General features: G+C 41.6%; 1 protein-coding gene across 2 annotated transcripts in view; it reads right to left on the bottom strand.

The window, feature by feature from the left end:
• Prex2 (phosphatidylinositol-3,4,5-trisphosphate dependent Rac exchange factor 2) overlaps positions 1-14,635 on the bottom strand; it is a 276,972-nt gene that overhangs the window by 195,712 nt on the left and 66,625 nt on the right. For both annotated transcript variants that reach the window (XM_060385865.1, XM_021653961.2), the window contains 2 exons: positions 10,406-10,507; positions 1,745-1,906 (listed from right to left, as the gene is read on the bottom strand). In XM_060385865.1, coding sequence (XP_060241848.1) covers positions 1,745-1,906; positions 10,406-10,507 — 264 coding nt within the window. The remainder of the gene's footprint in view (positions 1-1,744; positions 1,907-10,405; positions 10,508-14,635) is intronic.

Consider the following 14,635-nt stretch of genomic DNA (forward strand, 5'->3'; position numbering starts at 1 on the left):
CAGAGTCCAACTCTGTGCTTCTACAAAGTTCTCTTAGAAGAGTAACACCCCCTAACTCCCTTCAAAAGAATTAATAGCTCCCTTCATCACTCTAGGGGGATGATAGATAGATAGATAGATAGATAGATAGATAGATAGATAGATAGACAGACAGACAGACCCCGGCTGACTGACTGACTTAATTAAGAGCTATCAAGCAGAAGGCTAAACCCCACTCTAAGCTTCATACTTCAAATCCCCCAAATTCAATTCTATGGTCATATCTCATTTACTCATTATCAAAACTTTCGTAAGAACAGGCAGCATTAGCACGTTCTTTGGAACTACCCATTCATGCTAACTGCCCTTTCTGTGACACAGCTGAGCTCTTGCGGGATTCCCACGTCCTTGACAGAACTGCTGTAGCTCTACTAACTTCTTCAGCTTCTAGGCTCCAGTTTTAATACTGTACTGTATACAAGATCTAAATTATAGCAACTGGCCTAACTGATACACTGTCTGCTGTGAGCTGCTTGTGAAATAACACAATGGAGGCTGTGCAAACAGCCATGGCATTTAAGCAAACCCTCTTCTCTGTCATGGACACAAATTTTTAGGCTACATGCTAGAAGGAAACCAAATGACTATGTTTTCCACTGTATTGAAAAGTCTCCGAAGTTCTTGCTGTAGTAAAGGCCTGGCAGATTATACAGACAAATCCTGACATTTTTAAGAGAGTCTGGTTTTCCTTCTAGTGTTTGACTGACAGCAAAGCCACAACAATACTTCTCTCATCCCAGCAGGACGACTGCCCTGCAGGAAAGCAGTCATCTTCATGAATCAATGGTAAAACACACAGCCATTCTCCCTGATTGAAGGAGGCTGCCTTCCTGCTGTCGGAGGGCCACCCAGGATACTCAAAATGGAAGAATATAGGCACACAGGAAGCTAAGGTAGACCCCAGTTAGCACTTTAAATGATTCATAGCAGGGGGTGGCCAAGTAGGCTTGTTTCAGGTCAGCACTGTTTGCTAAAAAATTTGCTAGCCCCAAGTTCATATTCACTTAAGCTATGCCCATATCAAATGAGAATTTTAGCTTATTTTTTTATAGCAGGGGTGCAGGATTTTATTCCTGTAAAATAACTGGGACTCAACATCAGCAGTCATCGTAGCTGGAAACATCTGACAGATTCTCATCCAGGATCTTCATCTGCTTTCTTATCTTATACATTAAAAAAAAAAAAAACCAACTTTCTTTAATGACTCGTAAAACTCATAACACTTTTCATTTTTTCTAGATGAACACCACCAAATCAGAGATTTCTTTCGGTTTAGAAATGAAGAAATCAAAACCCAGAGTGATTAGGAAGACTCAAAATGGCACTCAACATCAAGTCCCCGATTTAAGAGTCTAAAGAAAGCTGACATTGGGGCACACGCAATCCTTTATTACTTCAAACATTCAGAGTATTTATTTGTTGACCAAAATCGTGACATGAGAAAGGGAACTGTGGCACCCCAAATTCTGAAATGTGGAAGCCTGAGGGCACACGCTCTATTTTGCTTCCATCAGGTTTCTGGGTTCAAGATGACTTCCGTCTAACACACGTGTTAAAGTAACGTGAAAAACCCTTTCAGAGCTGACACTATCGTCCATGAGCAGCTGGAAGACAACCACTTGGGTTCCCTGCCTGGAGCAGAAGCCCTGCATGTGACCCCAAAACTATGTGAAGATGACGAGCTGAGTGATGGGCGCACACGTACCTCCCAGCCTTCGATGTGTGACTGCCACTCTTCTAAAACTTCCAGTTTCTCCATCTGTCTCTTAGCCTCATTAATGTTGGAACAAACCGCTTTCATGGCTTGGAGGGCTTCCATCACTGCTGCGTAGTCACTGTGTTTCCGTGGGGTCCGCTTCAATAATTCCTGTTTATTCACAAAAAAAAACAAACCACACTTTGATCTCCAGTTCTGTGGTACAGCAGGTTCAGACTGACCAGGAAATGAAAACTACAAAGATTGTGACAGCCACCCTGCTAAGTGACATCACATGCTCCACTAAGATAGAGATCAGAAGCAAAAGGTCAAATCAATGAGTAAGCATTATTTTAATGCTCATTTTTGCAGTCAACTGTAATTTTCCCTCAAACTTACCTGTAGTTTAGAAACAGAATGATGTTTCTTTCAAATCATCAACTGTCTCACTTGGATCATGTCATAGTTTTTATAAATCTGACTTTTGTTCTAACAGGAGCATATAAGTATTTGTTAATTTCCTTTTTCCTAGATACTTTAACAAACCTTCAAATAAATATGCACCACAGTTTCAAAGCTGAATTAAATTCCTATTTCGAACACCTTTTGAGAAACTATAAAGATATGCCACAAGTAAAGCAACATTTGTTTATATTTTATATTCTAGCAAAAGAATTATTTTATCAGTGTCACAACATTCCATCACTGGGGGAACAGCACATGTCACCTTCCTCAGTCACTCTGGTTCATCTCTGTGGGAATCCATCTTTCACACACCCAGCAGCTCTCTCCGTTAATTCTTAGTTTGTGCTTTGTGGAAGAAAGTTTTATTTGTGTGTTTTCTTTTCATTCCAAATATCAGAAGCAGAATAATCTGTAATCTTGTAACTATATTAAAATGTCTGCTTAGCTGTTGTTTAGAAGCACAAAATTAAACATCTTCACCCACTGTCTAGACAGTTGTGACCACACTGCTTTTTAATTAGTCATTTGTTTCTTTATGGCAGTTGTCATCAACATGGCACTAACACAACTACAGAAACCCAGAGGCATAATTCCAGAAAGAATTTTTTTCTTTTAATTTCTCAACATGCAGTAGAAAAGCAAGCACTCCTTAGTTGTTTTGGTGTTGAATATTCTGAAATAAACTTTGACCTTGTGTTTTATATCATCTAACACCAGAGGAATACACATTCTATTATTCCCAAGATGGTTAAGAGTTTTATTCTGGCCCCCAAATTTGTAAGACAGACATGCAACCTCAGAAGTAATTTCTCAGAAGTAAGGCCCTCTTAAATGATCTGAAATGAGGACATCAACCTTCAGGATAAGATGTGGGCCCTTGCAATGGTGCCCAACACTAATCTGAGGGATTGAGACACAAATTAGATAATGTGGAAAAAAAAAAGACAACCAAATAATGGTTTCAGTGGTTACTTGCTGTCAGATTTTGAAAGTTATTCACATCACAAGCTAGTGCTTTTAATACCTTTCTCTGAATAAAGAAAACCACTCAAAGAGAATCCAAGCAGAACTTTTCAGCAGCCTATCTGTATACATAAGTAAATGGTCTTTTTCCTTTTACTATATGAAAATTTTGTTTTTCTATAGGAAAATAATCTAAAAGGAAAGGAAGTCACCTCTGCCTACAGTCTCACACTCTTCTCTTTCAGTTGGGACAAGCATGTATCAATGATGCTTTTTTTTATTATTAAAAATTAAATTCAAATGCTTGAGGAGAGGTCATCCCTAATCAGCAATGAGTGATTTAATGAAACCATTTATATCAACATAGTCTTAACATTCCCTTCTGGCCCTTACAACAAACTAAATATCTGGAATTCCAACAGGGATCGGGGATAAGGGCATCTATGAGTGTATACACACACCGAGTCCCTTGGCTGGAGACCTGTGGGGACTCTGGGATGGTCAGAACATACAGAACCATGCTGGTATTGACACTGTATGTTAAAGGCCATGCCAAAACTGCAGCTGGCGGTCCCTGGCTTTGCTTCACCATCAGGGTTTTCAGAGCTTAACCAAGCAACTTCAGCCTGCTTTGTAGTAAGAAATCATTCTTTAAAAAATAAAGAAATAAATAAAAGGTTTTTTTTTTTTTTTTATAGGCTGCAGAGGTCCATAAAGTGCCTAGGCATAAACATGAGAACCAAAGCTCAGATCCCTAATCTGCCTCAAAAGCTGGGTGTGGTGTTCTGCACCCACAACCCCACTGTTGAGGGTGAGATCAGAGACTAGGGGATCCCTGAAGTTCACTGGTCATCCAGCCTAGCCAGGTTGGTAAGCTTTAGGCTCAGTGAGAGACCTCAGTTCAAAAAAAAAAAAAAAAAACTAAGCTAGAGAGCCTTTAAAGAAAGATACCCTGAGGGCAGATAAACAAGCTGACAGGCAGACAGTTAGGAAAAGAGGCTATAGGTAAGCAACCAGGTGGTAAACTTCTGGCTTCTCCACCCAGAACAAAGGTTTGGTGTGCTGCCCCACCCCACCCCAACACACTCACACACACTAGCAGCTCCATACATACCCAGATGTTCCTAACACATGTCTCAGTTCACAGGAAGCTGTGGGCCTAGCAGCCCCTCTTCTGTTTAAGTTGACCATCCCAAAATAAAAGAAGGGACCCCTGAGGGTCTCGTTTCTGACTCCCCTCAGCACTTATGTGGAGTTTTCTATGCATGTGCTTCTTCACTTTTGACAAAGTTTGGTGGCTACTGCGTGTGAGATTCTCCTTGCCTGGACAATAAAATATTTGAAAGACCAAGCCAAACCATGGAAGTTTGGTGTGGGGTGAACACTGAGTTTGCTGCCACCCCTTCCCCATTCTGGAACAGGAACATCACCACTGCTACTTTTAATTTATGGTGGAAAACATAGGCTGATAATTTTCTTTTTCCCATTCCTTTGATAGGGACGTTCTACTTCCAAATTTAGCTCTAATTCCTTTGTTTCAAAGAGCAAGAGAATTCTTTCAGGTAGCTCTGGCTGGAAGCGTCACAAGATGGCAACCGCTCTTTGGTCTGAGGATGAATATCTCATAGTTAGTTACAGGAAGCTGGCTCCAAAGAGACTTTTTGAACCTCTGATGAGACTGCATTTTTTTTACCTTTACCCTGACAATCACAGTCTTCTCTCTCCTTGTAGGGTCTTGTAAGAGTCTTATCTAGTCTTCTCTATCTGGGTAGGGTCTTGATAGGGTCTTATCTGGTCTTCTCTAACCATGAGAATCTTGTTGGCATCTTATCTAGCTGTCTCTGACTGGGTAAGATTGTGTCCTGGTCTTATCTAGTCTTCTCTGACTGGGTAGGATCTTGTGAGGGTCTCATCTAATCTGACTACTTACCAGCAGGCTCTCCTTAGAAGATCAGAATAAAGGGAGCCTTTAACAAAACAGTTAAAAAAACTATTGGGCTGTTAGGTAACCTGAAAACTAACTGTCACCCTTCTAGAGAGTTGTGACTAGAGGCCAGCCAGCTCCTCTTACTACTGTATACTTGAAATTATAGAAGGGGGAAGGTAAGTTAAAATCTGAGAATGAGATTTGAGGAACATGATCTGCAGACTACCTTCATAGGGCATAATGCTTTCTACAAAGACCCTGTCTGGGGCCAGCTTAACTGGGGCTTATACTGACCCACCAGTAGCCAAGAAGTGTATCTGTCATATTTTCTGATGGCTCTCATATTAAGGAGCACACCACATCAGTGGACAATGGTTAAATCTCTAGCTTAGGGAGAGAAGATATAGAATAGGCAGAGAAATCAGAAGAAAACCCTTCATCCAAGAAAGGATTACTAGTAAGTAAAAAGCCCCCAAGGATCTATCCTGATCTCTGGGAGGCCCGAGCTACCAATAACCTGCATATCCTTGCCACCCTTACCCCAAGGAGAAACAAAATAAGTATCCATGCATTTTCCCAACACCCAAAAGGGAATGTTTTCTCTTAGGTAACAATCAAGGGAGACAAAAGGAGTTATATTTGCCCATGCCTCCTTTAGCCCTGGAAAATTGAACGACATGAAGCAAGAACTGAGTTCTATGGAGGATCCAGACCAGTGTGATTAATCTTTTCAGCAATTAAAGCAGATACATGAATTATGCTGGAGAGATGTGATGACATTTTTTAAAACAAACAATAACTCTTTTGGAAAAGAGGAGAGCATTAGATCAGGCTCTGGAAGCAGAAATGACATCGTCACTGCCCATAGGACTAAAGTGGACAAGGATGTCCCTATGAAGGATAAGGCTAGTTCCTCTCAAAACCCCTCGGATAGCCAAATGACCCACGTGAAGAATGAAGAGGTCATTTGCATTACAGTGTAATAAAGGGTCTTAAGAAGGCTAAGGTCAAAACTACTAGTCCCTCTTATGTTCCTCAAGAAGGCTTCCACTGGGAAAATATACCAACTTACCCTGAATCACTGGAGGAAGCAATCCTGAAAACCACACACTTAACTCAGCCAGTTTCAGACATTCATAAAAAAGCTCCAGACACTAGCAGCCACCCAAGACAAAACACCAGCAGGCTTTTTTTGTTTGTTTTTTTCCAGGTCACAAATTCAGTCTTTATATGACAGAACCATGAAGCATGAAGGGAAAGAGAATCTTGGACAGTTAGCTGTCACTATGACAGCCAACCAGATAAATGTTCCTCCCCCCTCCCATTCAAGTCTAAGCCTAGGGCTTGCTTCCTCCGTGGGGAAGAAAGTCACTTCCTGTTGCCCTCAGAGTCCTCCTGTACCCTGTCCCATCTGTAAGGGAAATCACTGGCAACATCACTGTCTTCCATCCCAGTTCGGGTTCACTTCATGTCCTTCTCCACAATGACAGATGTGGTGAGTGGGGGTGGGGGCTTCCCATACTGGCTCCCATCATGCTCAAAACTCTTGAGGAGCTTTAGGAATTTCTGACAGTAAGGAGCCTAAGATTAGATTCCTGACTGACTCAGTAGTGTGATGTTTAGCTTTGTCCCTTTCCTCTGGTCCTGGAGGTTTGCAGCAATTCAGGGTGCATTAGACCAGCCCCTTGAGTGATATTTCACTCAACTGCTCGAATATTCAGGAAGAGACCTCTACTTTTGTTGTTTCTTTTCTATAGTTCCTCAAACTCAGACTCCTCTGTTGGGAGGAAACCTTTGTTCCAGACTCAAGGTTAAATTGCTTCTCCCTCCAGCTCAGAACACTATTGCTTATCTCACTGGAAAGGTCAAGGCTTCAGTGTGGACAGATGGCCACTTTTGTGGTCATGTATCTTAAAGACCTTGCCTATTTTCTAGATCAGAAGCAATGTCTCCAAAAGCCTGAAGTCAAGGAGTGGGGGTCTTATCTCCATAATTTAAGGGCTACTGAAATAAGGATGGTTGGTTGAGAGTTCTAGTACAAAGATCATCTCATCCTTGGTGTTAGCAAAGGCCCTAACAAATGGAAGTCAGTCCAAGGTCTCTGTATGCTCAATGACAGAGTGGCTCCACTCAGTCCAGTAGTTCCTAATTCTCACACTCTCCTCACCCACATTCTCCTAAGAAGACTCCTGGGTCAGCATTAGATCTTGTTTGTTTGTTTGTTTGTTTGTTTTCAAGACAATGTTTCTCTGTGTAGACCTGGCTATCCTGGAGCTTCCTATGTAGTAGACCAGGCTGGCCTCAATTTCAGAGATCTGCATGGCTCTGCCTCCTGAGGGCTGGGATTAAAGGGGTGCACCACCTATTCAGTGCTAGATCTTAAAGACAGTTTCTTAACTATCTCACTCCACCCCATAATCAGTTTCTATTTGCTTTTGAAGATCTCACAGGCAGAGCAAGACAAAGTACCTGTACTAACCTATTGCAGGAGTCTTGAGACAGTCTGCCTTATTTGGCTTAGTTCTTTTCCAAGCCTTGACTGGATGAATTCATCTGAAGATCTTCTAGATTCAATATATAGGTGTTCTTCTATGTGGGTTAACCAAACAAAAACCCATATCCAGAGAGAAGTTCCCCACCTCTTAATCTCCAAGGTGACAGAGACTATAGGCTCTCTTTGGGAAAGACCCAGGTATACAAAACCCAAGTTGCTTATTTGGGCCTCGTCTTGCCAAAAAGGACCACAGCTTTAGGACCAGAATGAGTGTGACCCATCTTGACTTTCCTGGCTCTCCCAAGCCTTCTCCTCCAAACCCTCATACAGATGAAGGCCTTTCTGGGAGCCATGGGATACTGTAAAATTTAGATTCTAAATCGGGCCCTCAAGGATACTCAATCTCAAGAATTCACCAGAGCTAAATGGACTCCTGAGTCCTAGCAAGCCTTCCAGAACTTTAGAAAGATATTAACCAACACTCCTGCCTTAGGCTTGCCTCGTAAGCCTAAGTTTCACCTGTAGATAGTTGAGAGACAGAGAACAGCTCTGGGGTATTTCGCCAGTCCACTGTCCATTTCCTCAAGTCATACAGAGAGCTAAGGAATTAGGTCAGACAGCCAAGGGCTGGTCAGGATGTCTGTGAGCAGTTGTTACCTCCAGATTCCTGATTCCTGAAGCAGAAAAGACAACCCTTAGGCACCCCTTCAGCATTCACAAGCTTCATTACATGGGGTCATTCTAAATTATAAGAGAATCCTCTAATTCAGTGGTTCTCAACCTCCTTAACACTACGACCTTTAATAGAATTCCCCATGTTGTGGTGACCCCCAACCATAAAACTATTTCCATCGCTACCTTATAACTGTAATTGTGTTACTGTTAGGAACCATAATGTAATATGTATAGAATATATATCAGTCCTTCATAATATTAAGAGTAATATTGAAATTACTCTCAATACCTGTCCACATCTGAACCTAGCCATCTATTTTCCAGAAAAAGAAGGGGCACCTCTTTAGTGCTATCAGGAGGTCCCCTGGAAAACTGTGTAGCTGATCCCGGTCTCTCCTACCAAGCCCTGGAAAACCTTTACTTTGACCTCTATATAGATGGAAGTTTCTTTGTAAAAGAAAGAATTTGGCATGCAGGATATGAAATAATCACTTGCATTAAAGTACCTGGATCAGGACCAATATCCCCCAGACTCTACTACTCAACTAGCTAAGCTAAAGTACTCATTTCTACCTGGAACTGAACTGTCCTAAGGAGAAAAAAAAAAGTCAATATTTATTTGCACCAAATCCAAATATGGCTTCCCCACCCCCCATGCCCATATAACCACATGGAAAGAAAGAGGCTTCTTCCTAACTACAGCTGAGACCCCTATAAAGTAATTTTCAAGAAATTCTTGGGCTCCTGAATGCAATCCTTTTGATCACTCAAGCGTCTGCAACCCACTATCCTAGTCATGATTTAGGAGATGCTCTAGTGGCAAGAGAAAAATGATGCCCTCTGAGGCCCAGAGAGCAGCACTGGACCACAAGGAATGGCCCATCCTCTGAGAGGAATTCTGCTGCTTCATGAAAGAGCCAACAACTCTGGCAAGAAACCACTTTAGATGTTAAAAACCAGAAATCACCAAGGATCAGGATAACTCCTAGTCAGTGACTGTCATTGTCCTACAGTGGAAGCTCTAAAGACACTCATCCTAGTTAAGAGAATGTTCAAGGGACAAGGCTCTAAAAGAAAAAATTCACCAATCCATCGGGTAGTACAAGAATATGAGATATGTCATGACATAACCCCTCAAAAAGGCATCTCCAGCTTTTGGCACCACAGACAGGGCAAGCTATAATTTAAAGCTTGCTACTTCTGTATTATCATAATAAAACATAAATCCTGTTACTTTCATACCGACAATACTGTTAGTGTGGTGTTTACTCTCTGTAACAGGGGCGCTTTTTACTCTGTATCCTATCATTTCTTGTCCCATGTGGTCCACACCACCTTTACAATAATTATTTAAAAGGCAAATGTATTACTTGGATTCCTTTTGCTGTGATCATCACCATGACCCAAAGCAACTTGGAGAAGAGAGGGCTTGTTTCAGCTTACTGTCCATCATGAGGGCAAGTCAGGGCAGAAAGCTGGAAGCAAGAACTGAAGCAGAGGTGATGGAGGAGCGCTGCATACTGGCGTGTTCCCATGGATTGTTTACTTGGCTTTTTTTTTACACAACTCAGAACCATCTGCCCAGGGTTGCACCACCCACAGTTGGTGGGGCTCTCCCACATCAATTGTGAATCAAGAAAATGTCCTCCAGACTTGCCCACAAAAGAAACTGATGGAGACGGTTCCTTCTCCCAGATGCCCTAGCTTGTGTCAAGTTGACGAAAACACTAACCAGCTCACTAAGCTTTGAAATTATGTAATTTTAACCTTAACTTCATTAGCATCAAGTCACCAAAGGATGCAGAAACAAAAAAATAGACCAACAGTGGAATGACTTAAAGTTCTCTGTAGCTAAAGTGCTACATAAACCAGTCATAATGGACTTAATGGAGTCTCTTCTGAGGGCATTGCTTTTCACTCTAAATGAAACTCAAACAAGTATGTGTGCTTTGGAGAGTACTAAAGGCCTCCTTTAATGCCCTTTCTACTAAAGGTCTGTTTCCTAATCTATACAGGAATTTGCAACAAAACAGCCATTTTTCCAGCAATTATGGTCTACCCTTTTTCAATATTGGTTACCTTTAAAATACATTTTTAAAAAATCAGCAAACTATTAAGGCAATAGCAAACACTGCACATAAAATACCTTCAAAAGAAGAGGGTACTTGCATATTCTCTGGATAGGAGTCACTAAGTATCCTTCCAGGGGAACGTCTGTGTTCTTCCGTCCTCCAAGCAGCATGCAGTTCTGTGGTGAAAATCAACATAAGTACGCCTTGAAAACCTGAGGCTGTGAACTATTCTGCCCATAACATCTTAGGCTGAAAAGTTGTGAAAACAAGTCCTTATATACCATGTCTCAAGACCCAGTCGTTCATATTTATTACAAAACCCAAATGAGCCTATAACTTAGAATTTAAATCACATATATCCTTCTGATCATGAAGGGGAAAGACTTACAGGGAGGAAGGGAGAAGGGGAGAGGAGACAGAGAGAGAGAGTGAGAATGGAGAAACGGGGAAAACAGATGTATTTTGTTTATGGGAAGTACATCAATGTGCTTGGAGAGAGGGGTCAGCACTTAGGAGAGCTAAGAACACTTGCTACTTTTGCCATGGAGCCAGGTTCAGCTGCCAGTACACAGACAGGGAAGCTCACAACTGCCTGTAACTAAAGTCCCAAGGTTCGTGATGTTCTCTTCCGGCCTCCATAGGCACTCACACACACACTGAACACACACAGACGAGCAGACACATACAGGCACACATACAACCACAGAAGTAAAAAAAGCAAACAAACAAAAAAACAAAAAAACAAACTACTTTTTAAAAGCGCATCGTGCTGTAGGAAAGCAGGCATAAAGACGCTGGGTTCTCCCGTGCAAGTCATGACTGACACATGCTGAGCTCATTTCAGAATCATCCTCGCTTCCAAAATGGAACTCTTCTGCTGCTGTCAGAATGGAATGGCACTGTGGCCAGCAACCTCAGGGAGGATCTCCACTCCAGCAAGGAGAATGGAGAAATGCCCGCACACCAGCAGTCACGGCGAGGTGGGCACAAAGTAGCTTTAGCTCACCACAGAGTGGAGGTGAAGAGAAAAGCCACTTGAAAATGGCCTTCAGTCCTCTGAGCCAAACTACAGAGAGGAAGACCTGTGCGAGTCTCGTTTCCGCACAGCCTGCCACAGTGGACACACAGAAGCGGATGTGACCTGTCAGGCAGGAAGAAGAGCTTCAGACGGCTATGCCGGGGGGTCAGCACATTCCTTGTCACTATTGTATAACAATGTTCCATATGAATTGTGAGGAGGGGCCAAGCACTGAAAGAAGAACATTCAAAAAGCACAACACTTGGGGGCTGGAGAGATGGCTCAGTGGTTAAGAGCACTGTCTGTTCTTCCAAAGGGCTGAGGTTCAATTCCCAGCACCTACATGGCAGCTCACAACTGTCAATAACCCCAGTTCCAAGGGATCTGACACTTTTACACTATTGCACATGAAATAATATTGAATAAACAAACAAACAAACAAAAAGCACAACACTGGAGCCGAGTCCTCCCCTGAATGGGGCAGCAAAGCCTCAGTCTCAATATGTGTACCTAGTTAAGGATGATCACTTCACCTAGACATCACAGAAAACATAGCAGCCAAGAGTCTTCAAAGTCTGTATGGCCATTTTCCCTGGGAGAAATTCTCAGACACAGTCACTCCCATCTTATAAAATTCCACGAGTGCTTCAGAGTTTCTTGTTCTAGCATGTGTTAGCAGCTGTAGAAATGTGGTGACACTCTTTCACGGCTCTGGCATGAGGGGCCCTCAAAAGTCCTAGGTGGTTATGACATTTTCTTTCAGTGAGCGTTGGGGGGGGCAGTTATGTGTATGCATCCTTGCATGTTGTGGACACCTTTATGTGTAGTAAGCATGCTCAATGGTGCATGCACATGTGACACGTGCCTGTGAGAGAGCCAAAGATGATGTCAGAAATCATTCTCGCTCTTTCACCTTATTCAGTAAGACGGGTCTCAATGAGACAGAGCTCACCAAAATGCCGAGTCATCCCAGGCAGTTTTCTCTGGGGAATCATATCTCTCTCTACCTTCTAAGGCTGGGTTCTAGGTGGACACTCACTCAGCATTTACATGAGTCAGTCCCAGGGATCAGAGCATCAGATTGTCTTCATGCTTGCACAGTAAGTACTCGTACTGGTTGGGTTTTGTCACCGTGACACAGTTAGAGTCACCTGGGAACAGGGAACCAGTGGACACATTTTCAGAACCTTGTCTGAATTAATGATTGGTGTGGGCATGTACAGTCCTATCTATGCCACAGTCATAAAACACACACACACGTCTACTGAAATAAGATACAGAGGATTCTCTGACATCAAAAACTTCCCTAGAAAATACCATCATCACTCCAAGCCCGGAGACTGTCAGATGAATTCCAAAGGATGACTGTTACTATCCCTCACTTTATGAATAAGGAAACTAACACCAGAAATATGATGGATATGCTAATGTCATCTGATAACCTATGTCCCATTAGTTCCAGAGTAAGGATTATCAAGACAGATTTTGTCTGCTGGAGTATGCTGTGAGTCACCTGACCACCACGCTGACTCCTCTTCATTCCTGTAGATCTGGCTCTGACTGTGATAGCCTTTCTCGTGAAGACTAACACTAATCATTCCTATACGTCATTTCTACTAGTTTATCTGGGAATACCTTTGCCTTCATTTTTGAAGGATAGTTCATTTGATAGAACTCTTGATTGTGTCTTTCCTTCTCCTTACTTTGACTTGGACTCCACCGATTCAACTGCTTCTGATAAGAGCAAACCTATTCTTCTTTTTATTGCTTATATTGTTTACAAACTACTTCAGTTTCTTCTTGCCACTCTTAATACTTTGTCTTTCCATAGTTCAGCTACACCGTGGTTAGATGATGATAATAGCCTTGTTTTTCTTATTTGGAGATAAGCATTTTTTTCTTTTTAATAAATTTTTACACACTTGCTTATCGCCCAAGTAGAATGTGACTATGATCTTAGCTACATTGAGGAAGTGATAAAAGGAAGGTCTCTCAAAACTACAAATGTAATACATACTCAAGAAAGACCACTCCTGTGGACAATCTACAGCTACAGAGATTTTCCCCTAACACCCACAATAAGGCAATGGTGCCTGCTCATACTGTTTCTAGTCAGCAATCTACAGAAGGTTCTAAGCTAGATAATGCAGGAAGGAAAAGAAACAGAAAAATAAAACTGTGCTAAGTCAAGTAGCAAGATGCTGGCAACAGAATATACCCTAAGACTCTGAAAAGCACTGCTAGACCCAAAGCATGAATAATCCCACATGATATTAAGATAACTCCAAAAACAACCAGTGCCAACAAAATAATAATACCTAAGTGGAGAGTTCTTAAATATGACAAGAAAAGCATGGCCATAATGAAAAATATTAATAAATTATTTCATCAGATTTTAAAACTTTTGATTTTCCAATTTTTTAAAAAATTGAAAAACACGGCTGGGAAAAAAATAGTGGAAATTAATGTATTTGATACAGAAATTGCTCCCCGAACTAAGAACACTTGTAAGTCTCCATAAGGTAAACACTCCAATTTAAAAATACACAAAAGATTTGAATAAAACACATTACCAAAAAGTCATAGGCATGGGTAGTGAGCACAGAAAAGCATGCTTAGTTTCAAATTCAGACTGCACTGAAATACTATACACCCACTAAGCTTGGCTATAATCATAAGGCTAGTCACACCAAGTGTTGGTAAGGGGCAGAAACCCAGAATCTCAGCGCAGGGTTCTGGAGATGGCTCCGCCATCATGGAAAACAGACCTAGAGTTTCTTAGTTAAACTTACCATACGACCACCAATTTCACTCTCAGTTTCTACTCAAGAGGATGAAAATGTGTGCCCCCAGACAGGCTTATACATGAGTGCTCATAACGCCATAATTTATGGAAAATTATAAATTTGTCACACCTGATGTTCTTTAAAAGACAAAACAGATGAACAGGATATGGCAAATCTACACAATGGAATATGTAATAATGTAATAATGAATATAAAATAAATACATGACAAAGCTGGATATTAGAAAAACTACTAAAAATAACAGAAGCCAGGCCCACCAGACTGCCCTGTATGTTTCTATTTGTACAAAATGTACAAGAATTTGAAATCTTATCGCTAATCTCAACCGTTAAGAGGCAGATGGGGTGTTACAAATTTGAGGCTAGACTGGACTAAGTATTAAGACTATATGAGAGGAAAAAAAATTTTTTTCTGGAAAAGATCACATAGAAAGCAAATCTGGGTGGCCTGGAGCCAATGATTGGAAGGGAAATGGGCTA

The sequence above is a fragment of the Meriones unguiculatus genome, chromosome 6, assembly GCF_030254825.1.
Source record: "Meriones unguiculatus strain TT.TT164.6M chromosome 6, Bangor_MerUng_6.1, whole genome shotgun sequence".
Taxonomy (NCBI): domain Eukaryota; kingdom Metazoa; phylum Chordata; class Mammalia; order Rodentia; family Muridae; genus Meriones; species Meriones unguiculatus.